This window comes from Rhinolophus sinicus, linkage group LG09 (assembly GCF_036562045.2).
Source record: "Rhinolophus sinicus isolate RSC01 linkage group LG09, ASM3656204v1, whole genome shotgun sequence".
NCBI lineage: Eukaryota > Metazoa > Chordata > Mammalia > Chiroptera > Rhinolophidae > Rhinolophus > Rhinolophus sinicus.
Genome location: NC_133758.1, coordinates 16,770,896 through 16,797,136, shown reverse-complemented (window position 1 = coordinate 16,797,136; position 26,241 = coordinate 16,770,896). Strand labels below are relative to the sequence as shown.

Sequence of the window (26,241 nt, the reverse complement as noted above, 5' to 3'; positions counted from 1 at the left end):
GTGTCAGTACTTCATTCCTTTCTATGGCTGGAGAGTATTCCACTGTGTGGATACACCACATTTGTTTATCCATTCGTCAGTTGATGGATATTTGAGTTTCAACTGTTGCCTATTCTGAATAATGTTGCTAAGAAACTTCCTGTATAAGTTTTTTTATGGGCATAGGTTTCATTGATCTTGCATAGGTGATTTAGATCTTTCCTCCCATTTTTCATTGCTTTCTTCTCAGCTTCAGCAGTACCCAGAACAATAGGAACTCTTCTCATCCTTAGCAGAGCTTGGTAAACATTGGGTTTCCGTATCTCCCTAAACCTGATCTCCCTTTGCCTGTCTTTTCCCAGAGCCACCCATTGGCCAGATGCACCCCCCACATGGCAGTGTCACTCCTCAGAAGAACAGCAACCTGCTTGTGATCATTGTGGTCACCGTTGGCGTCCTCACAGTGCTGGTGGTGGTGGTCGTGGCCGTGATTTGCACCCGGCGCTCTTCAGCCCAGCAGAGAAAGTAGGTAACAGCTGATTCCCAAAAGGAGGCAGTCCTTGCTTGACCCAATTACCATCTTTTTGAGTTATATTTTTGATGGCCGTCTTCCTGTGCTCTTTCATAATTCACCACATGTTTCTTATCTCCTGACCTGGGCAAACCTTGCCTTCTGTCCATTTCAGACCCATAACTTAAGTGAGTAAGGTCTTGACTTGCAGACTTAATAGTCGAATCCTGGAGACGCATTTTGCATTTCTGTTTGATTTTACTTCTTGAGGCTAGATTCTTCCTTCCAAGTGAGGGCAGGTGTTCCTTGAGGAACATTTAAAGAATGGCCTACTTACGGCTCTCTCTGTAATTACATGTGAAAGTTTGAAGATGTGTATTCCTCTGAAAGTGTTTATTTATCACATCGGCAAGGAGGCCTGCAGGCATTTCATCAGTGCTTGTTGCATGAATGACTACATACAGAATACCTAACTCAATGGAGTCACAATACTAGAGAGTGTTTACTTTGGAGGCAGTAGTTAGAGAGGAAGACAGATCCGGAAATTCAAAATGGTTCATATTTCCTGGCAATGGTTGCTTCTCAGAAATTAAGAAAAAATGAGGGGTTTAAAAGTATTTTCACCTTATGTGGCTCTAGGTTCTACCACAAGCAGAAAATGACACATCGAAGCACAAAGCTTAGAATGGAAAGGTGTTTTTAGTTCAGCTTATCCCGTCCCAGCAATACCCCATAACCAGCACATTAACTTCGTGTCAGTGAGTTGTAGGAATTAGCAATAACCTCCTGGTTATTGTCTGTCTTCTTGCCTCTCTAGTACTTTCCAAATCCAGTCTGATGTGTCTCTTTCAGCTGTTCTCTCTCACTGGATTAGCTATTATAGGCTCTTCTATTGTTATTGTTGTTTTTTCTGGCATGGTGCCCACTCTGCAGGCCTGAGGTCTGGACCCATAGGTGGTTTGACAACTATACACTGCATACATTGCTAGAGAAAGATTCTCTAGCACATAATTTTGCCTCTTTTCTTGCCAAAACCACAGTCTTTCTCTCTTTTTAAAAATCATGTGACTCTATTTGTTGATCTATAGTGAATCTTCCAGAATTTTGAAGTGAGGTGTTTAGAAACAGGATACAGCAATATGTATATACTGAAGAAAGTGATGGGGGAGTAGATGCAGTCTTTGCATTTAATTTATATATATATGCAGGGCAAATTTGTATCCAGCTGCATTCATGAGATTGGACTAATTTGAAACTGGTAATAGCTGGTGTGCTGGTCCATTGTGCCCAAAAAAGAAACTTAACAGAATCAGTCTCGTGGGTAAACAGTCTGGGAATTTACCATCCACAGAGCTTCCAGAGTGTGGGGCATTTAGTAAGACTCTGTGGAAAAATTAACTGTAATTGAGTAAAGCTTTGAACGATCTCTTGGTCTGTCATTCCCAGGAAAGGGGTTGTGCAAACAGAATGGTGGACTGTCAAGGCAGCCCTTCTCTGAAGAAGAGCAAAGAGTCACATAAAGGGAAGTGGGGAAGACACCAAAACCATACTTGGCGTATTCCATGCTAGTTCTAGAAGCATCGATGCATGAACTAAACTAAATTTAACTGGCTAACCCATCTGTAATGTAGTGTTGTTTCGTTTTGATTTTTTCTTTTTTTTCGTTTTCTCTTTGTGAGAATGTTTCAGAGATATATTGACCTGATGAACTGGAATCCTGGACATGTTTTGTTTCTCCAGAGAAAATACAAGTCTTCTCATTGTGCAAAAGTGGGATTTGATGCTATTTTGAGAAATTCTCAAATTGTCTTAAATCTCACCCTAAGCACTTTGGTCAAAGCTTAAAGATTTTAGTTGGCAAGAGTAGAAGTTGAGCCCTGAGTATGACTTATGTTTAAAATTAGGGAATAAATGAAAGGATAAATCATACCATTAATAACTGAAAATCCAATGAAAGTGAATTTAGAGATCTTGTGCTGCTGCCACTTTGGTTTCCCTCCTGTCACTCCCGAAGTCTCTTAATATTTACTTGGCGTATTTTCACAATTTTGCTTCATGTATCTTTCTTCAGTAACAGACCCATTGGCATTCATCTCTGTCTCTTTGTATACATTAACACGTAAAAAGAGAAAAGGAAAATTTTCTCCTTCAAGATATTTCTGAGTTTTAATTTAGTTTTTCTTGATTTAATTGAGGACCCCTCCCCTGCACAGTACCACCATTGAGCCTTTTAGAACAAATGAAGTAATGCAGATGAAAGCAAAATCAATTCCAATTTGAAACAAATAATGTCCCTTACAGGGCTCTCAGAAAAATGGGAGTTTAGTGCAATTAATAAGATGAAGTAGGAAACCCGTTCATTGGCTTCTTCAGTATGTTTTTATCTGGGATTACTGGAGAATATAAATTTTCTTTGTGCTTTATTAGGAGACTTCAATTACACTCAAATGGATCTGAAACGTGTGTATGTACAATCAGTAATACCTTATTCAAGTTAGTGTCTATGCATTTTATTCTATGGTTTATCATATTCATGTGGTTTATCATATATGCCTCATATATAATAATGAGGTATGTTATCTTATTGACTGACATTCTAATTTGTAAGCTTTTATTTTTATGATAAAAAATAACAAAGAGAAGTTAGAACCCAAGATCTAGTTCTGATTCTATCCTGTCTTTAATTAAATTAATGGTGTTTAATTAAACCTAAGGGAAGACTTCTAATCCCTGTTAATTTCCTCAAAAGAGAAATAGGACTAAATACTTTCTGCCATCCCCTCTGCCATTTAAACACTGAAATTCCCCCATGGAATACTACTAAATTATAGAAACATTTAGCTTCAAACTAGTGTGAAATAAAAATAATTTTGCAAATTTTTTGGTAATTAATTGAAGTTTTTGTTTTTTTTACTTATTTGAAGAGACTCCCCTTATAGATTTTGAATGAATGAGATTATAATAGAATATCATAATGTAGAAAAAATAAGTTTTATGAAAGTTTAAATTGATGGGGGCAGTGTTCTGTATTTTCAATAAAGTAATAACATTCTCCTGGCCAAAATATAGAACACGTATTATGATCAGTTAGAATGTGTCAATAGATACAAAAGATAAAATAGTTGACATTGAGAATATCCTAGAAGCCCAGGACACATGGTTATCACTTTTCTAAGGCAGTGACCTCGGTAGGTGATCAACAAATTGTCTGAATATATTAAATTTCAATATGTAAATAAAATTCAAGATTCATTTGATAGAATCACCAGTTGATTAGACATGTACACATGAAGTTTAAAATATTAGTACACATTCAAATCTTGATGAAAATAATTATTTTTGGTACTGAGGATGAAATTATTTTCGTTGCTATTTACGCATACACTCTTAGATGAAATATACTTACTCTACTTGAATTACTACAGCTCACTTTCACCGGTTTTCAAATTTTTACATTTTAATTACTTTTTATTATGCACCACATAGAGATTTTAACTGACAACCACTTAGGACTTCAATATATCTTAATTTCACCTCAGAAAATACAGGTGTATTTGAGTATGTGGGACACAATTTCCCTGGGTTCTCAATACAATCTGTTGCTGTTGTTGTTATTGTTGTTGTTAATAGCAATTGGCAGAATAAAAATAATCAATACAGAAAATTAGGAGGCCAAAATCTTTGAGGAAGATTTGGATGGAGGAAAGCAAGGCAGGTACTTACACTTCCCAAATTTTTCTGGTTAACTTATAATCATTTTTCACACTTAATTCAGGCCTTCCTCCTTCCTGAATCCTCCCCTAAATCCCCAGTGGGGCAGGGTGTCCCTGCCTCAATCTCCCATCAGATCTTGGGCACATGTCTGTCTGACCGCAAGCACTAGTATGAGCTATATGTCTGTCTCCTGTGAACGTTTGAGCAGGAGTGCCTAAGCACAAAATGGGAACTTAATAATTCATTACAATGTACCAAAAGAATCTGTGAGAGATAGTAGTATCTTAGGACTTCAAAGGGTAAAGTCCAATAACATAGATAATCAATGTCAGTTCTTACCCATTCCCATCCCCAGCATACCCTTAAAAGTGAAAAGGAAAGAAACTCCCCTTAGAGTAACAGGTTATATGCAAAGTAAGGAACAGGTAGTCTAATAAAAATCAAAGAGCCTTACAAAAATACATTTAAGTCAATAATGAAATTTTCTTACTATTTAATTCAGGTAATTACTATGTGTTGAGTATGTGGTCTGCATCGTACCAAGTAACAAATCTGTCTACTATTAACTCTTGAGCTAAACAAATTTGTCTGCAGTTCCCCACTTACTGATACTATTAAAATTGTTTCTGTTGGAGGCAATGCCTCCTATAATTTGGTCCCCTCTACTTTTTCAGCTTTACTACTTGCCAGGTCCCAGTGCAGCTTCTCATTCCAAGAATGCAGAAATTCCCAGGAGCCACGCCATTTTTCATTCATTTATTAAGTTCCCAATGTCTCACCAATCTTTGCATTCCTAGTAATTAGCACAGTTCTTGACACATAGTCAATATTCCATGATTATTCACTGAAAAAACCAATGAGTAAGTGTAGTAAAACAATGGACAATTGTTGGAGAGGTGAAGGAAACAGAGTTTGTTCCAGTATTATTGGAGGAAACCAATTCATACACTGGGAGCATCTCACCAGCTCATTAAGACAGACGGTGATCAATGAAGGTGAGTGGTATAGAGAGAAATGACTTAGATATTTTAAGATGATACTGCCCTAAAGTAGTCAGGAAGGCCTCCTGAAAGAGAGAGGAAAGAATTAGTAGTTTTTAGGTAAATAGGGTTGTGAAGGCCTTTTGGTCAGAAGTAAGATTGGATAGATAATATAGATAGATTGATAGATGATAGATAGATAGATAGATAGATAGATAGATAGATAGATAGATGATAGATAGATAGATAGATAGATAGATAGATAGATAGATAGATAGATAGATGATAGATAGATAGATAGATAGATAGATAGATAGATAGATAGATGATAGATAGATAGATGATAGATAGATAGATAGATAGATAGATAGATAGATAGATAGATAGATAGATAGATGATGGATAGATAGATGATTGATAGATAGATAGATAGATAGATAGATAGATAGATAGATAGATAGATAAAACAAACACCAGTATGTGATTATTCTGTGAAAGCTTTGACACAGTGTGAGAAATAGAGCCTTGGAAGGTACCTTGCTTTGCCTTTATTCGAGAATACGTGGGGAGGGAAGAGACCCTCCTATTCTACAGCTATTTTCAAAAGTTGAAAAATTACCTGTGAGAAAAGGTGTGTGTGGGGGGGGAGGGATAATTGTGCTGTGTTCTATATCTAATAGGAAAGCAAGCTTTAAAATAAAAGCAAAGAAACAAAACCAAATAATTCATTCACAGTGATTCTCAAATTTTAGGTGCGTAAGATTCCCTTCAAGGGCTGTTAAGATCCGGTTTCTAGCCTCACCCCTCCCAAGGTTCTGATTCATAGGCTCTGAGGGACCTGAGAATGGGGATTTCTAACAAGCTCCCAGGTGGTGTGCATGCTGCTGGTCCAAGGACCACACGTCAGGCAGTGTACTTGGTTCATCTGCATACAAATTTCGAAGAGTCCAGTGGTGAGACAGAAGAGCTGGGGGCCACAATGGGCAGCACTCAATATGTCAAGGAACCAGCAGATGGACAGAAGCCCAGGGTGGCAGCTGTGCCTACAGGCTTTAAGACAAATTTCAGACAATTTAGTTATGAGCAAATGTCAGTTTTATTACAGACCTGCTGCATGGGCAAGGGAGGCAGGCCTCTCCAAGGCAAAAAATTTCTCTCTTGATAAGAGACATTGTAGAAAACAAAGGTAGTTAGATGGTCTTTCATGGAATATATACAAAAAAGAAATAAAGTCTGTTTAACGATCTTTATAGATTTTTGACTGACAGCTGGGTGGATGAGTAGCTTCTCAGAAGGGGTCTTGATCTGATTAAAATCCATCAGAAAAATGCTTATGCATTTTATCAAGAATGATAGTTTCTTCCCATATGGAGGTTATAAATCATAACTTAGAAAAATACTCTGACTCCGTGAGGTTTGGAACTTTTTTATTAAATAGAATACACCCGGGGATGCTTGGTACTGAGGTTATGGAAACTGGTAAATAAATGAATGAAAAAAGTATGCATGTAAGCAAAGGGAAACAAGAATTTATAACTTATTTCCACTTTCAAAAATCACTTGACACATTTCTTTGCCACAGGCTATTTCAACATTAAGTTATTGTGAAAAGTTTGACTCTCTTGTCCAAAAATTGAGACCTGGTGCTTCTCTGTATGCAATTATGTTTCGAGTTGAAGTTATTTAGCATTTTGATTTGTTAGAAAGAAAGATAACAGTGTGAAATCTCCAAATTTGAAAATGACATCAAATTTTTCTAAGTTACCAGGGGTAGATTACATAAAGAATGGCGTGTGAGTTGCAGTCTAGTTTCCTGTGGGCAGGTGAAATGTTAAGGAAATGAATTCAGGGAATGGATGGTTAGCAGAGAGTTTTTATTTTAGACGTGGGAAAATGATCTAGGGGTTATTCAATAAGCCATTGTCTAGAGTCAATGTGAGCCTCTTGCCAGGAAATCAGCAAAATACAGATACTTGTTGAGAAAATATTAGAGCAGAAAACACTGCATTATTTTTCTACTAAACTACTAGATAGATATTGAGTCTGGGGTTCTTTGCTTTCTATCCTCATCAACATACTTCAAGAAAGACAAAACAATGTTAAGGAAAACTTAATAAATCACACCATGAAACATTTATGAATTGCCTAATATGTGCAAAACATCTTTTTCAGCAGTTGGGAAAACAAAGCCACGCTCAGTGGTCTTGCACAGATGACAGTGAGCTTTCACTGAGAGTAGTTCATTTGAACCATTAGCAGCTATGAAAACAGTTATCCTCGTAAACCATGCAAGTAAGGAATGTGAGAAGGAGGTAGGCACTTCTCTGGGCTTGTGTCAAAGGTTAGATTTCGACTGTCTGAATTCTGCCATATGAAGAGACACTACTATTTTAAAAGAAGTAGAAGCTACAAGTGGAGATTTTAAAAATTATAAAACTGTAGAGCAGAGGTTGAAAACTCTTTCTGAAAAAAGTCAAAGAGTAAATGTTTTAGGTTTTGTGAGCCATGTGGTCGTTATTGCTGTGTGAAAACGAATGAGCTCAAGCAGGATTCCGATAAAACTTTATTTACAAAAACAGGCAATGGGCAGATAGGGCCTGCAGGCCGTATTGACTGACCCCTGCCATAGAGAATAGCTAGCATGAGCATCATACTACTTGGCACGCAGGGAACATTTGAATCTCACTACGCCCAAGCAGAGCCTACCACTAAAAAATAAATGTATGATTGCTAAATTCTTACCGAGTAAAATAAGAGACATTTGGAACACACTTCCGAAGTGTGTTCTTCTCTTTTCAAAGAATGGGTCTATTGAGTTTGAATCCAGGCCCTTAGTGACTCCAAGGGGAAAGTGTTTTCTTCTCCTAAGAATGTCCTCATGCAGCCTTTTATCTGAAGACAGCAAGCTTCCTGATTCCCCTTTAAATTATATAGCCGAGGTATAGACTTTCTTCTAAGCCCCGTTCTTGGCTGTTGGCACAAATTCTGGCCTTTTTATTTCTATTTGCCCTTCGGGAGCAGCTGCTTCATTTATCTCCTAAGCAGATGTTGCAGTCAAGTGAATTGTGTCTAGTTCCAAAGATTGGCATATGGGTCCATCACACCTATTGTCACCTTGTGCTTGGATTTGCAGCCAGGGAAACGGAGTAAGTCCCTCTCTGGCAGGTAGCTGAGGCCCTGGGGATTCGTCACCGTATCTCCTAGAATGGGGTGAAGTTACAGGGGAAAAGAGGAAAGGCAGCCAAGACAAGCCTGCCAATTCCTGGATTTCACAGGTTTTCTCCTGGGAGCACTTCTGTTTCCTTTCCCTGCTTCTACCTTGAATTGACAGAGAAAAGAGAGGAAGGGCCATTGAATAGAGAGGCACTCTCATTTGCCTTCTAATTTTGTTCTGTAGGAAACGGGCCACCCATAGTGTTGGCAAAAGGAAGGGCAGCCAGAAGGACCTGCGGCCCCCTGACCTTTGGATACATCATGAGGAGATGGAGATGAAAAACATTGAGAAGCCATCAGGCACTGACCCTACGGGAAGGGACTCCCCCAACCAAAGTTGCCAAGACCTCACACCGGTCAGTCACAGCCAGTCAGAAACACAACTGGGGAGCAAAAGCACCTCGCATTCAGGTAACTCTCTCCTCTCTGACATTAGGAAAATCATCCCATTCTGAACCCTACCATGCTGTTCCCCACTTCCTTTTATGGAGGTCTCCTTCCCTTTGATTTGTAGGTTACTGATAGTTAAAAATAATCTGATGTAAATTTGATTAATTTAACCTGGTTTACTTTCAATCCCATCACTCTGTCACCTGTCATTTATAATTGCCTATGCTTCATGACACTTCTAAGAGGTAAGAGGTGATAGCGTTGGGAAATACTGAAATGTGAAGCCTAAATGAATTTTTTGCTTTTTGTGAAATTTTGAACCAAAGTTTTGTCAAGGCAATAAATTTGAAGACATCTGTGCATTTTATTTAGTTCTTCATGTCTGTGGATAATTGAACGTTGATTTTAAATGTGCAGTCAATTCCTTGCTTTAAAAAAAAAATCATATCAGGGAACTTAAAGTCTGAAAACATTGACTGTTTTGTTGCTTTGCCTTTATTACCACAGAGATCAACTGTCAACCCATGCAATCACATTATATGGTGACTAGCTAGACTGAGGGAGTCTAACTGAAGGCTCTGTTGGTATACACAGTGCTTTAAAGGAAAAAACCTAGTTTAGTAAATTGTTGCAGAACAATCTATGTCCCGGGATAGCTAAGAAATCTAGAAAGTGGTGGTAAAATACTTCACTTTTTGTGGGTCCTCATATTTTCAAAATGCCTATGGGAAGTTGAAAAAGTAACCAAGTACTCTCACCAAAAATCTCTTGGTCTACTCATGATGTGTTTGCAGAATGAGTAGCTGTTGTTTTTAAACCAAATTACAGTATTTTAGTTGTTTGAATGTGTAACTAGTCAACGAGACTTAACCAGTACTGAGACTTCAGTTACTGATTTTTAATCATGACTTTCTGAGTATTCCTTTTCTAGACCTTAAATAATATCTCAAGCAGAGTCTCTAACTTTTCTGTCATAATCAGTTATAAAACTACAGTTCAGTTCTATTAAAAACTACAATCCAAAGTTTAAACTAAGGATTCTTTTTTCCCTTACAACCAGCTAGACTTTGGCTCTCAGGACTAGAGTCACAGTTTATTCCTTAAGTTCTTTAATACCTTGGAGTGAAATGGAGTGGTGGGGAGAGACAGAAGAAGGAAGTGCAGTCTGTCTCAGAAATGCCTTTACTTATTCCTCCTACCTGCTCTTCCTGGCGATGTGAAGGGATGCGGAGGGGAAGTGAAGAGGAGAAGGGGAGAAAGGGGAGGAGGGAGAGAAGAAAGGACAGTTTGAAGTTCTTCACTACTCTGGGCACTTGGGCTATCCTTATGTAGCCTCCAAATTCCAGGTCTCTTATGAAACACAAGTATGAATTCTTTATGAGACCCTGTGGGATTCCTCCACTGGTCAATTCCATGATTTGGGATATCAAGTCAGGGCTTAACCCTCTCCCATCAGGACCAGCTCTACCTTTACCCTCATTGGTCCTCTGTTGGGTCAGTTCCACCTTGGTGAATTCCAGCAAGAGAACTCAAGCCTCTCCAATGTTCCAAGTGCCCACTTGATCAAAAGAAGCATCTATGTCTTTGTCAGGACAAATAATGAGAGCACTTAGAATCCATGCCGGTCCTCTCTTAAGCCTTGCGCTGTTCAGAAACCACTTCCGCTGTTTAAATAGACACCGGGTAGACCAGCAAGCCTGTTCTATGAACAGACTTCTACTTGGAGAATGAATGAAAGGCAGATTTCTTTTGCAGGAACCTGAACACTTTACAGGTATTTATTTTTGTGTCTTTGTTCCTTACTGGACATCAGGAGTGGAGCGCACCCCTGCCTTCCAGTGGAGGGGGTAAAGTTGTTTCTCAGCCCTCAGAAGGTTTTGCCAATGATTTTTAGAACTCCTTCTTGATTTTTCCCTTATTTTTTGTACACTCAGATGACATTTGGAACCAGCCGGACTCGATTTAACGTCTCTCAATAAGTCCTGGGAGAAGTTTAACTCCAAATAATAGCTTTTTTCTTTAAATAAGAGAATACTTGTTTTTAATTTGAGGATCTACTTTTCAACTCTACAATACCCTGAAAAGTAGCATTGAAAGTCCTGCTACTTATACTTTATGTTACATTAAGTGTTCTCTGTGCTGTTCTGGTTAAAAAAACAAAACTCCATGTCAATGAGTAGTGGAGTAGTGTACTTTTTAGTGACACACCATTCAGAACTTCATTTTGTTTATCTCCACATATATTCTTACTAACTTTTCAAATCTGCATGTATCATCCTTTCTCATTATTGTAATGATTGTTTAGTATGACATTTTATTGAATCATAATATATTTATATAAATATGCCTAACTTTACTTTTGAAGAAAGCAGTTTAATTTTTTTTTGTATTTTTATAATAAGATTTAATGTCTTTGGACCTTAAGTACTCATTGCATAAATTGTGGTAAATTCATACAATTGAATGTTATTGTGCTATTAAACATTATATTACCGACTTATTTATTGACAGAGAAAGATTTTCATGTTATTATCTTAAGAAGTTTACAAAATATCATACGATGCCACTTTTGAAAAATAATATTATATATACCTTCTCACTTTCACATACATGTGCAAAAATTATACATAACAAAATATAAATAATGTATTTTCTGGGTAAAGAGGTTAAGGTATATTTTATTTATATTTTTACAGTAAAAGTTTATTGATTGGATAACAAGAAAGTAGATATTATCATTTAAAACTTCAATAAAAAGAAGAAAGGCATTGGAGTGCCTGGCTAGAAATGATGAAAAGCATTATATCACTGAAGATGGTGCTTCTCTCAGGAATATTCTTTTTCTTTTAGGTCAAGATACTGAAGAAGCAACGAGCTCCATGTCCACTCTGGAGAGGTCACTGGCTGCACGCCGAGCTACCCGGGCCAAACTCATGATTCCTATGGACACCCAGTCCAACAATCCTGGTGAGTAAAGATTAGTGCCACGGTGAAGAAAGGAAGTGCTTTCTGATTGTATCTCTCCTATATCAATTATCAGAAACTAATTAAAGCTTTCCCTGAACTTTCTTGGCAAATGGACAAAATGAAGAATGACTAAAATCATAGTATTTGTAAATAGAAGTCAGAATTTGTACTGTTATTATTGTATTTGTTGTATACCATGAAATGGTGTGGCAAACAGCTATACATGTAAGAAATTACAAAAAAATATGAATTGATGTAAAAAGCTGAAATTTCTGTCAGTATTATTTATCTTATACTAATGATCACCTTCATATCTTTTTTTTTTTTTTTTTTTACTTTTTCGGTGGTTCCAATTTTCAGACTTAAATAATCTAGCAACCTTGAAGCAATCATTGACAGATACTCACTTACTACCCACTTCTTGCTGAAGTTTTCTGTCATAATCCCATATTCACTGAAGATATTAGTGTCTGGGGATCACTTCTTTTCCAATTGCCTCTGTGCTCAATCTTGGTAGATACAATATCTATGCAGACAATCCATCCAGTGCCCTCAACAGTTAGTTCCTTTATGTTTCCTGAAATGATATTGGCTCTTTCCCACCTCACTTCATCAATTCCATGTCACACACTAAACTAATAATTGCACCCCCTGCAAAATGTCCGTTTCTATCATCCCTTTTTCCAGCACATTATTGTTTTCCTCCTCACTTATTTGATTGCCCCCTTGCCGACAATTCTTCAATCCCACTACAACCTCCAATCCATTAATTCTGCCGTCTTCCCAGTGTTCCTCATTGCCTCATGTCCTCACATCCATCCAACCTCAGCTTCCGATCCATCGTCATTGATTATTTTTACTCCCTCGCAAACACCCTCATCTCCCTTGGTCTTCCTTCCCCATCATGGCACCTGAAAACACTCAATCCTAGTTAAATCAGCTCCTCTACCAACTCTTACTTGTACCTTAACTGCTGACTTTGTCTGGAGAAAACATATAACCTGCCTACTAGGAGTTTATGACCACAAATCCATGGTGAACTGTCATCTACTTTGAAATGCCACTTTATTTGTCTAGCCATTCATTTTATCACTTTATACGGTAAATGTCATATACCTATTCTTACTTTTCAGTCTCCCAATACCTTTCTCTTCCCCACTCTCAGCTAAAAATCTTGCTTCTTATATCACCAAGAAAAGAGAAGCATTCAGAAATGGCATCCTTATGTTTCCATCAAATCTGTTTGATCCGTTTGTGCTATCTGAGGCCAGCTCTTTCCCTTGTGGACATCCTCTCTTACACACTTAGGGACTCTTCTGTAAGTATCCCTTCCCTTTTCTGTATCATCAGTTTTCCCTCCTACTGATAACTCCAATAGGAATACAAACATTCTCTCACAGCTCCTGTTTTACAACAATTTTCACTTGATACCACTTTTCCCTCCTACTAAAACCTCATTCCTCTGCTTTCCTGAAAAACCTCCTTTGAAAGTTATGTATACTTACTTTTTTCTCTTTTAACCTTCCTCATTGGTTTTAATACAGTTTCCCAGTCCTCCACTGAAGCCATAATTGGGTTGCCATGGTGATTAGTAAGCTCCACCTTGTGCGAATCAAATGGTTAATTCTCAGGTGCTCAGCAAAATGTGACATAGCTTCTCACTCTTTTTCCTGAAACACTTTGTTCACTTGACTTGTAGTATACTAAGTGCTCCTGGTTTTCTTCCAGTCCCACCAGCTGCTCCTTCTCAGTATCCTGTACTCATTCCTGATCTTCCTCCCAGTCACTGAGAGTCAAAGAGTGTCCCAGGGCTCAATCTTTAAGCTTCTCTTTTCTATCTACACTAGCTTCTTAGATGATCATCTAGTACCAATGCCCTTCGTGCCTTCTAAATGCTCATTACTCCCCAACTTTATCTGTAGCTTAATCTCTTCCCAGAATGCACATCAACTTCCATATCAAATGCTGACTCCATTTCTCCAAATGGCTGTCTAATAGGCAAGCCATCTGTGTTCAAATGGAAATCTTGCTCTCCCATCACTCCCTTCCCCCAACTCCAAACTTGATCCTCCTACTATTTTTCTCCATTTAATACATGGTAACATTGTTGATTCATTCACTCTTATTAAAAGCTTTAGTTTCATGCTTCTTTATTCTGATTTTCTCTCACCCCAAATTCAATCTTTCACCAAATTCTATAGTTCTTGCTTTCAAAACCTGTCTAAATCTTCCCATTTCATTGACCTGCCTATATCCAAGCCACCACCATCTCTTACAGATTACAGACTATAGCTACTGAACTATAGTAGTAGTGAAAAGTCTGGCAAGTAGAATACAAAAGAATGTGGAAGACACTAGAGAGAGGAATACTCATTATGACGCTGTTTTGATTGCTAACTGCCCTTTCTTTAGCTCTTCACCCTACAGTAAGCTCTCTATACTTCAGCCTTTCAATATGTGAATTAGATCATGTTACTCTTTTTGACTTTCCATCACATGTAGAACAAAATCGAGTGATTTTACCATGTCCTGCAAGGAGCCCTGTGTCCAGCCTCTGACCTTATCCCTGCTACTCCTCTCAGTGATCCATTCCAGTCACATAGACCCTCCTCTCTGTTTTCTGGATAATAATGCACATTCCACCTCAGGGACTTTCCACTTGTTCTTCTCTTTGCCTGGAATTTCTTTCCATAGATGTTTACATAGCTATTCCCTCATATCATTCAGGTCTGTGTGCAGCCATCACTACCACAAATAAGTCTTCAATGACCATTGCCTAGCATAGCATCTTTGGTCACTCTCAATGCTCTTTATTCTGCTTCATTTTTCTTTATTGTGTATGCCCATCTTACTTGCATTTTTGTGTTATTTATTATTTGTGTCCCATATTTTAATGCAATCTGTATGAAGGCAGAGATTTTGCCGGTTTTGATCACTTCATATCCTCAATACCCAGAACAGAGCCAGCATGTGGTAAGCACAGTCCATTCAATTTAATCAAATGAATGAATTAATGGTTCTTTCCTTCTATTTACTGTACATCATACCTCCTCTATACTCCAATACATCTCTCAGTTTTATTATAATGAGTGCAAAAACTTACAGAAATGATGTAATTTATGATGAATGCCAACTGTTCAACTCATGGGGTAGACACTATTATTATTAGTGATAAGTGAGCTGAGGTTTGAAGAGTTTAAGTACCTAGCTTGAATTCACACAGTGAGTAAATGACGGAGCCAGAATTTGGACTCAGAAGGTCTGGCTTCAGAGTTCTGCACTGTAATCATTATGCTCCCCACTGTAATAGTTTGTAAAACTTTTGTCCTCTTTCTTTCATTCTTCTCACTACATACAGAGACTTTGTACACTTAGCTGCCTCTATTTTTTTTTCCTCCAGCCACTTTTCTCTTGTAACTAGGTTCTATCTGTGCCAATCATCTTTAGCTTTTTTCTTAAAAATCATCGTGCTTTAGTATCTTTGTGGGCCTTTTTGTCGAATATATATCTTTTTCATCCCATAAGTTCCCATACCCCATTGATTTTTCTTCCACAATATCTTTTGAATCTCTGGTTACCTTCTCATTCCCAAGAGTCATATCTTTATTCCATTCGTTATGATCTCACATCTGAACTATCGAAACAGCTTCATAATTAGTATTCCTCTCTCTAGTGTCTTCCAGATTCTTTTGTATTCTACTTGCCAGATTTTTCCCTAAAGCAACTTAAACATGGCATTCTACTCCATACATTTCCCCAATGACTCTCTGTTGTCTACCAAGAAAAATTTGCAAACTCCTTAGCATATTAGATACGAGTCTACATTTGCCAGTCCACTAATATACATTGCCTTTTACTTATTGTTTCCTTCTGAACACGTCTTTCCTTTTGGAATCACTCAGTGGCTATCTCTACCTAACAAAGTTCTATGCATCTTTCAAAGACCACAGCAGATACTGATGCTCTCATAAATTATATATTTTCTGATTACTCCACCCAGAAATGATGGCTTCCTTTCTCATATTTGAATAGCATTTCTTTATCCCACTTTTGTGGCATTAACTATGCATAGTACTGCCTCATCTTCTTAGGTATTCGGGTCCAAATCTTCCCTACTCTAACAGGTTGTAGATTACATGATAGGGAGAGAATGTACCAAATTAATCTTCATATTCACACATTGTAGCAAGAATTAGTGCTTTCTAAATATCTGTCACAGGACTCAATAAAGAAGTCAATGTATTATAAGAATGTCTTGTGTTTGCAACTCATCAGTGTTTTGGGGCTTTTTAAAATCAGTTATAGATAAACGATCTTCTAATAAAATTTTCTGATCTATTAAAGGCAATTCCAACTGTTTACATTGAACAGTAAGAGAAACAAAGAGCTTAGAAAGAGAAATGAAATGGAATCTAGCAAATATTGAGAACTTCTGAATGTTATTCATTTACTAAATACCTTGCTAATTATTATTTCATTTAATCCTCATAATGTTATCATATGACAAAATTATTCTGATTTGACAAACGGGAAATAGAAACTCAGACAGTTTAAGAAACTTATCCTAAAACACACCTGGGTACCTCTGAACCTCTGTAGTACACTGCTTTTCGAAGGTTAAAGATGCTTTGCATGCCTTATATTATTTATATTCTTTTTTTTATGATAGCATCTTCAATTTACAAATATGAAAACTAAGATTCTGAGAGTCAGAACCCAAAAACCTGCTTTTGGTCTATTCACAGCACTGTGCTGCCTCATGCTGTAACCTCAAGCTCTAAATTGTTGTATGACTTAAAAAAAAAAAAAAAAGAAAATGTCCCCTTCTCTTATTCCTAGTGTCATACTCTACACAAATGGTGGCCCTAAAAGAACTACCAATTTGTTTTTTTTATTATTTTTAAAATTATACTATATGTACGTGATTTTAAAGTTAAATTGTTCTACAGAATTTATAAGGATACTCTGACCCAGCAATACCATTCTTAAATAGATTCTACTTTTAGATACATGTCCAGCAGAAATACATGATATGCTCACCAAAAGGCATGTACCTGATTGTGTGCGGCAGTACTACTCATGATGTCATATCTTCATTACAGTGTAATATATTCATATAGTAGAATCCCATGCAATAATGAAAATGAACAAACTGAAATGACACAAACAATATGGAGAATCTTACAGATATAAGGTTGCAAGATAGAAACGTAACATATCTACATGATTCAATTTAAGTAAAGCTCCCATACAAGCAAAATAATCTATGGGGTTAGAATTCACAGGGCAGTTACTCTTGAGAGGTGATTAGTAACTGGAAAAATCGCTGGGGCAGCTTCTAATAGTTTCTACCGCATGCCCTGGATGATGGTTAGTAGGCATTTCACTCTGAAAAATCATGGAGAACTACTTAGGATATTCCAGTTTTATTATACTTAAATAAAACTTCAAGAAGAAATGAAGAGTCAATAGAATATATATCTTTTGAAATAATACTGTCACATTACAGTCTTTGTTATCTCCGAGCCCTGTGTTGGTAAGACTCTATCTAACACAAGGAAATTACTTCAACATAGAATTCAAGTTAACTTAAAAATTCTGAAGATTTCTGATAAATAAAATAGGATCTTTGCAATTGACATGACTGATAAGGCCTTAGATAACTATGCTGAAAAATTATAGATCTGTATCTTGTCAGGGTTATGATTTTATTCACAATAGTAGCTGTACTGACAGCCCCACTTGTAATTATTTAGATTTACTAAGGGATCAAGTCTTGTATCAAGTCTCGTATAAACCAAAGCATAACATTGTGCAGATTTCTTGTCACATGTATAAAGATGTTTGCTGTTTCACTTAAGAATCATTATTTTTGTAAGATTATTTTCCCCTCTTCTTTGACATTTCTCAACCATGCTCTATAAAATGTCGATTAGCAGATAAAATATAGACAATTTAAAATATGTTTTGTTCTTAAAACCCACAGGGAGACGTGTTTAATTTTATTGCAGTGCGAAAAATCTGCTTATTTATCTAAGAGTAGACTTCTCGGTTGAAAACATCATGTGGAATATGTACTCCTTTCCCTCGAACACATTTCACAGCTAAGTAAGCTGACACTCATGAGAAGCATACTCGATGATAGCATAGGCAGGAGAACCAGGTAATTTGATTCCCTAGTCCACAGCTCCTTGCTGTAAAATGGTGGCAAAGGCTGACTATTTTGTTACAATGGCCAAAGAATTGTTTTAGATGTTTTTCCTTATTATAAATAAAATTTTAAGAAGTGAGAAGCATCGGTTTAACTTTCCTGAATCTCTAAAGGGTAGGTGAAGGTTATATGCTGGGTTTCCTGGTAATCAGACTCTGAGATAGAGTGTAAAACACAGACGTTTTATTAGCAAATGTTTTCTGGAATAACACCTGGGAGAGTGAGGGGTGCCGGATTGGGGGCAGGGAGAAATTGAACTGGTGATACAGTTTAATGACAGGCTTAGCTGACCCTACAGCTTGCTCTTATGCTGGGATTGTCCCTCAGAGTTGTCCCAAATGAGGCTGGGGGCATGGGCTGCTGTACCTTGTCTTAAGTAGTCATTGATGTAGGCTGCGCCTAGGAAGTGGGGTGTAACCTGGGTGAGCGACTTCTTTGGCTGAGAGCGATTCCTGGAGAGATGTAGATTTACTTACATTTCTAGTATTTTATTACTTGATGGAGCATAACTATGTGTTTGGCCTTGGAAAGCATTTTCGACCCATACTTTCTTCTTCTGTAAAATGCTGGAGGAAAGGCAGCGAATCAGAACAAAGAAAGATATAGACTGAAGCAGATGACCTGTTAGATCACATAAGTCATGAAATTCTAAACAGTTGAAAGTTTTGGGGGAAGAATCCTCTTGAATTTCATTTTTGTCTTTTTTTTTTCTCTTTTCCTATAGAGAAAATGAATTAATGTAAAATCAGCCTTTAAAGGAAAAAAGAAATCTCAAAAAAGGTAGCCTGAAGAGGCAAAAGAAGGCACACAGTTTTGTTTTTGTGATGATAGCTCAGGGGCTGTTTATGGTTACTGGTTTGGGAGTTTCTAGAACATTCACTGTAAGAGCCAACTCTACCCCACCCACCCCCTGATTCCCACCATCTGTTTTAGTCGCTTGACTGCAGAAATCAAACAATGAGTTGAAGAAGCTGTTAAGAAGTGAAATAAAGCTACTTGAGAAAAGGCAGATTTTAAAAACTGGAGTCCTAGTGCCTCTAGATGCGATGCTCCCAGAAGACCCTCTGGTACACACATGGCAGGGACTGGCCTGTGAGAGGATAATCTTAACCTCTGACACATTGATTCCAAGGCAGAATCCTTGCTTGACTTGTTCATACATGGTGTGAGAAGCCAGTATCCTAAGACTGATCTCAGCTCAACAGGCTTGTGGACCTGGGCATTTTATTCCCTGCAGCCCTTATGGATGCCCACACGTGACCAAGAATACTTTCTTAGCGGTAATGAGTGCAAATAACTGTTCTAGGACCAATAACACCAAGTTTCAACTGTTGAAAACTGTGGAAGCAGTGGTCAGGAGCCGAAAGTTCAAGGCTCATTTAAATTTTCATTAGAAATGACATCATTACATAGCTCTGATTCCAAATAATAATTTGACACCATTATTAAGATCAGTTGTTGTTCTTTGAGCCTTGAGTGGCAGACTTCATTCCTCCTTTTACTATGAATTTCTGCAGGAGGTGGTACTTATTTTAAATGCAGTTCTACAGCTCCCACAAGGCTGTGTAAACAACTGTATGAATGAGAGTTGACAACACAGAGGTTGTGCCGTGATAGTTCTATAAGCAAATGACTTTTTAACTAAAATTAATGGATTACTAATTCTATTGGATTTTCCAACTCAGCAGGGTAGTAGGATTGTGCAGGCACAGTCAAGATGCGGCTTGTGAGCTCAAGAAAAAAGGTGCCTAGAGGGAGTATGGAATCATATTTCCAGAGAGGATTTTTACAAGGCAAAAAAAAATGGCTTAATTATCAGAGATATGGAGATAATCAAGAAGGGATCTGACAAAGAGCTGGTAAAAGCAAAGCATTTCAGATGATGCAGTGCAAAAGGAATACATGTAGAGCTTTTAGAGAGATTTCCGAGAGCAATATGAAAAATAAAGATCCCTTACTTTATAAGATTTATGTCACCTAATTCTTCCTATTTGCTAACATCTTAGAGATTTCTGACCAAAAAATACACTATCTTTTGGTTTTGGACCATTCTCATCTGAGTCAAGGTCTTTGGGGCAGTTTGGGGTAACTTGTAAAAGATTAAGACACGTGATCACAGGGCCTTCAGATGGTCTGCAGAGAAGGGAGTAGTGGGTCACCTCAAGCTCATCTCAAAGTCATCCTTTGGACCAGATCGGTGTCTCCCTTTCCTGTGACCTCATCTTCTGTCTGATACTCATGGTGTCAAAATGTCCACCCAGATGTTCACAATTATTTCAGATTTCTGGACTTCAGAGCCGTATCTCATTTGAGAAGTTCTCAGATGCTCTCATTTGAGAAGAGCCAGACAGAAGGGAGTGAAGGCTGGAGGATGCTGTAGGTACCTTCGAGTCCACCGCTCACAATGCACTGCAGTTGCTTTCAGGACATTTTCATAGCAACCTTGTGAGAAGCACTGGTCACATCATAGCTTATTTTGTCAAGTGTATATGATCCACAGGAAAAATGGGTCAGCTAGATGTAGATAAACTAAGGATCTTCCTTTAGGTCATAAATGACAGAACCAGCTTTGAACCCAGATTTTGTTTTGTAATCACAATTCCAGTTATTTTCCTCCAGCAGGGGAAGAACTTTATAATCTCAAAAACTTACAATATCATAATTCCCTCAGGTTCAAATTTGAGTCAAAAACTACCATTTAGTTTCCTCCATCTTAATGTATTGCTCTCCTTTTTCAAATGTAAGACAGGATCTTTTTTATTTTTTCAATAGAACTAATTATATTTCAATGGCCATAATTTTCAGTATCTTGGTGAAAATTTAGCTTGTCTTTTAAGTGGTTTTACTTTTTTTTTAAGATTTTTATTGGGGAAGGGGAACAGTGTGTACTTCCAGGACATTTTTCCAAGTAAAGTTGTTGTCCTTTCAGTCTTAGTTGTGGAGGGCGCAGCTCAGCTCCAGGTCCAGTTGCCATTGCTAGTTGCAGGGGGCGCAGCCCACCATCCCTTGCGGGAGTCGAACCGGCAACCTTGTGGTTGAGAGGATGCGCTCCAACCAACTGAGCCATCCGGAAGGCAGCTCAGCTCAGGGTGCTGTGTTCAATTTTAGTTGCAGGGGGCGCAGCCCACCATCCCTTGCGGGACTCGAGGAATTGAACTGGCAACCTTGTGGTTGAGAGCCCACTGGCCCATGTGGGAATCGAACCGGCAGCCTTCGGAGTTAGGAGCATAGAGCTCTAACCACTTGAGCCACCGGGCCGGCCCCTAAGTGGTTGTACTTTTAATTTGTATTTATTTTAAGAGCTTTGTTGAGGTATAGTTGATATATACAAAACTGCACATATGCACTGTATATAATTTGGTGATTTGGATATATGCATACACCTAGAAACCTATCACCACAATCAAGGTAATAGACATATGTGAAGGGTGTTTTAAACAACATTTCCTATTAAATGGTATTCATCTCCGTCTTGGGTGGGGGGTCTGATGGAGCCCTGCAGGTAAATAACAACAAGCAGCATTTAGGAAGGGATGACCCGGACCCACCACTCTGCTGCACTTTTCAGCGAAGGATCTCTTCACTCTTCACAACACCATAAAGTTGGTGCTGTTATCGTCTCCACTTTCCAGATGAGAAAGCTTATGAAGTTGAGAGCTTAAATACGTTGTTCAAGTCAACGTACACTCATCTTTTACTGCATAACAAATTACCCCCAAAACTTAGCAACATAAAATAATTGTTTGTTTTCTCAACAGCCTCTGAGGGTGAAGAATCCAGGAGCATTTAGCAAGGTAGTTCTGGCTCAGGGTCTCAAGCTGTGCCATGAGGTTTCTCTCAGTCCAACAGACTGAGGATTAGGGACTTCAGTTCCCTATCCTAAGTGCCTCTCCACAGGTGTGCTGGCGTGCCCTGGAGACCTGGCTCCTGGCTTTTCCCAGATGCATGATCTAAATGAAGGGGGCGGGGGTGGAGGGATGGGAAGGGAAGGGAAGGGAAGAGAGACTTTTCTAACCCAATTTTGGAAGTGACAAACCATCTCTTCCATTGTTCATCAGATCAACCCTGGTGACATGTGAGAGGGAACTTCACAGGATGTGAAGACCGTGAGGTGGGAATCCACTGAAGGGTCTAGATACTGGCTGTGACACTGATTCACTACCTAGTGGCACAACTGGATAATGAGCCCAGGCAGTGTGACCTCAGTGTGACCTCAGTGCTTGGCTCTTTGTTGAGCCTCTGTGTTGAGAATGATTATAGAACGTGTACTGGTGAACAGTGTTACTTTTCCTAACGGGGACTTTAGTGGCATGCTGGAGACTTGTGAATGCCATTCAGGGAGAATTGCTTGTCAAAGGATCCCTGAAAATGTGAAGGAGATAAGAATATTTACCAAAGGCAATAGACACTAAATTTCCAAATAGTCCAGATTATATACAGGTTATTATTGCAGAGAAAATCATTTCATTGAAAATCTTTTCACTTCAAAATATTGCCTTTAGTATTATATTTGTCCACCTCACCTCCTCAACAAATCTCTCAATTCTGTCAAATATCCTGCTGAGAAATACCTACAGAGGGCCCGATTTCTTGAAATTGTAACTTTAAAAGAAAACTTCACTTCAGATTCCATACAGGTCTCATTTCGTGCTAACATTTTTAAGAATGTTGTAAAAGTTTTCCAATACCAGCGTGCCCTGTTCAGGGAGCTAAGTAATTTGGCAAGGGAATTTCTACTTGAAAAATCTTTGTGCATCAGTGTGAGATATAAATTCAATTGCCTGCAGGCTGTGTCAGAACAGATTTTTTTCGTCATATTTGGCCACAGAGCAGAGATTTATTGAAAAGCCTTGATGATATTGCTCTGAACTGTTTTACATAAACATAGCAATGCAGTGAATGCTTTGAATTGTAGTGTGAGTGCGTGTGTGTGCTTCTGGCTTCCAAAACTGACATCTAGGGGAAAATACCAAAAAATCTCATCAATATAGTGTTATATCAAACTTTAGAGTGATTCTTTTTTGCAACAACTCTCTTGTAAATATAGACTTCTGTGCCCTTTTAGAAATGAATCATGGGTCAAAATACCTGAAGACTGACTATATTATGTCAGGAAATAAAATGATGAGAATTTTTGAGATGCAGAAACACACAGCAGATATATTACTTTTCAAAGGACTTTGTTGTTTGCAAACCTTTTGTACCCACGTCAGTAGCCAAAATGCAAAACACTTAGAAAAGTGAAATTTCTTTCTTTGGTAATGAAGGACTTGAAACCAGAATATAACTTTAGTCTCGTGGTTCTCTCAGTTCTCTAATTTATAGATTCTGTGGCTTGCCAAATTATTCTATGGCTTTTCCATTCAAATTCATTCAGCTCCGACCAGGAGATATTTATGAAATTCTTATTCACAATGTATTATACAATATTGGTTAAGTTCAAATAATATTGATAAGAAAATGTGCACCATTTGTGGAGTGCCTTCCATATCTAAGGGAAACTCTCGTTATCACATTTATTTATGAGTAAAAATTATCAACATGGGGAAGGTTTTGCAATCTGCCAGTCAGCCTTAATGACTAGGCAGATGATCCAGTTTGATTAGTAAAATGGGTGAAATCATTAAATTGACTGTCTCCAAGATTGGATTTTTGAGTTGTATGAAAACACACTTTATGTAATTATATGGCTCTTATTTACAAATGTATTCAAGCCTATTATTATTCTTGTTGCTGTCATTATTATTATTATTAATTATTAATAATTACTATAGTAAATAATACATCAAATTACTTAAAAAGTTTCCAGTGAGTTAAAATAACAGATTTATAAATATTACTTATAGAAAATTCTTCCTATTAACTCACTTGAAAAATATAAATTATCTCTAGGACTGCTCTGTCAGAGACACAAAGACTATGAAATTATAACCTCTTTCTTTGGCTAGTATCTGTCTTGTAGCTCTCATTCTTTTGAAAAGTTTCCTTGTAATTTTTTTCCTTTCCTTCTTCTAAAGTCTGTTCATGTGTTTGTATATCCACAGTTACTCTGTATAAAATATCTTTATTAAGGTATTGTGCTGTGTACCATTTATTCTCAAATTTACACTCAAGTCTTTCCGAAAATTATTTAGAGAAACTTTGTATCATCACACATTTTAATTTAACATTTAAAAGAATGTAAGTTAAATATCTGTGAAAGATGTAATTTATCACTCTTTCAAATAAATCCAAAAGCATAAAAATACCATAGCAATTTGATATCCGCCATCATTCATTTACAAAATGCATGAGGAAGCTGCTCTTTTACAAAGAAGAATTTACATCACTCACTTTTCCCCTTAAACCAGTACCAACAATTCACTTTTACTACACAATAATATATAGATGTCATCTGTTTTTATGACTGAGCATCTTTTATTCATCATTTATCTTATTTGTTTGCAATATATTTTTATAAACTGAAGTTGTATGTTTATATTTTTAACAGCTAATGTTTTTCTTCTGGGTTGAGTTAACATTACAGTTATTATTTCTGCACAATTGTATATAAAGTAAGATTTTATTAGAAATCTATCACCTAATAACATGTGTGAGGCTTTTTAAATACAGTTCTTTCAAGTATCCATGGATGAATGTTACTTATTGCATAACTTGTTTTCCAGTGTTTTCTTTTATTGATCTAAACACTGAGAAACTGTTTGTATGTATGTGTGGTTTAGAGCTATAACAATAAGATTTCTATAGCAATCACTCTATGATTTGAACTCCTTCCAAGTTATGTGCTAAAATTATACTGTGAACTCTCATCCAGGTTGTTTTTTTTTTAAAATTGGGGAATATTGGGGGACATTGTGTTTTTCCAGATCCCCATCAGCTCCAAGTCGTTGTCCTTCAGTCTAGTTGTGGAGGGCGCAGCTCAGCTCCAAGTCCAGTTGCTGTTTTCAATCTTTAGTTGCAGGGGGCGCAGCCCACCATCCCATGAGGGGATTGAACTGGCAACCTTGTTGTTGAGAGCTCGCACTCTAACCATCTAAGCCATCAAGCCGCCCCTCCAGAAGCTCAGCTGCAGCTTGTTGTCTTCAATCTAGTTGTGGAGGGTGCAGCTCACTGGCCCATGTGGGAATCGAACTGGCAACACTGTTGTTCAGATCTCACCTCTAGCCAACTGAGCCACCCCGCCTCCCTCATCCAATTATTTTTAATAATATTTCAACTAACAACTAGGTAATATCCTCTTTCAGTTATGTTAAAAGTAAAAGTTTTAGAAACTACCTGACTTTTAAAAGTATTTGTTACTTATTCAAGTTATTTACTGTCTCATTTTCTAGTAGGTACACCTATAAAGTACTTTTATAAGGTACTTTGTCTAATACAGTGTATTAAGACATGATTGAAAACATTGAAATATCACTTATAGTATACCTTCACTAATATGATTTTTTCTAAAATATGTTAATCCTATTAATATTTATATATTTTTTATTCAGTTCATGGAAAACAACCATCATTTAACCTACTTAAAAGAATTTGTCTTCAATGTCAAACCAATCAAAAACGTGTTTCTGAAAAAGCCTTACTTCATTTTTCAATTCACATAAACATGTTAATATGTATTTCAATAAGTATTATAAATACATTGGAAACATAAATTCTGGAATGCAATTCTAAAAGCTAGTTTACTAGAAGCAGCCTTTTTTGATTTAAAGTGTTCTATATTTAATATAATTAATATGCATTTTAAATTGACATGTTGTTTCTAACTAACTTACAATAATGCAATAATATAATTTGTATCTATGGTTATGAATTTATGTAAGAGCAATGTGATAAAAAAAGAAAGGTTTTTCTTTAGTAAACGTGTGTATCTGTGAATGTTAAAACCTCCAGTAATTGGCATTCCATGTAATAAAATAAAAATTGTGTATATAATAGAAATAACTTCATTAGTATATAGACAGATGTAGACTGCTGAAATTGATTTTTCCAGTAGCTGGCTTAAATTTTATTTTTTGATAATAAGAGGTGGAGAACATTTTACAAGATGACATAAAATGAAGATTGACTGCAATTAGAGTAAATATTTCATAATATTATATAATTGGATAGGTATTGAATAATGGAATTGAACTATATTCACTAAACCTAGAAAATATTGTATAAGATATTTATCTGTGGATTTGAGCCAGTATAACTGAAAAATGTTTGGTATTCCCGGAAAACATTCAGTTATATTTAAATTGATGTGACAGAAAACTACAGTTTTGGCTCTTTGA

At 37.2% G+C, this 26,241-nt stretch overlaps 1 protein-coding gene across 3 annotated transcripts in view; it reads left to right on the top strand.

Annotated features, from left to right (window-relative positions):
• DCC (DCC netrin 1 receptor) overlaps positions 1-26,241 on the top strand; it is a 1,035,569-nt gene that overhangs the window by 970,317 nt on the left and 39,011 nt on the right. For all 3 annotated transcript variants that reach the window (XM_074339962.1, XM_074339961.1, XM_019721869.2), the window contains exons 23-25: positions 342-504; positions 8,582-8,808; positions 11,638-11,754. In XM_074339962.1, coding sequence (XP_074196063.1) covers positions 342-504; positions 8,582-8,808; positions 11,638-11,754 — 507 coding nt within the window. The remainder of the gene's footprint in view (positions 1-341; positions 505-8,581; positions 8,809-11,637; positions 11,755-26,241) is intronic.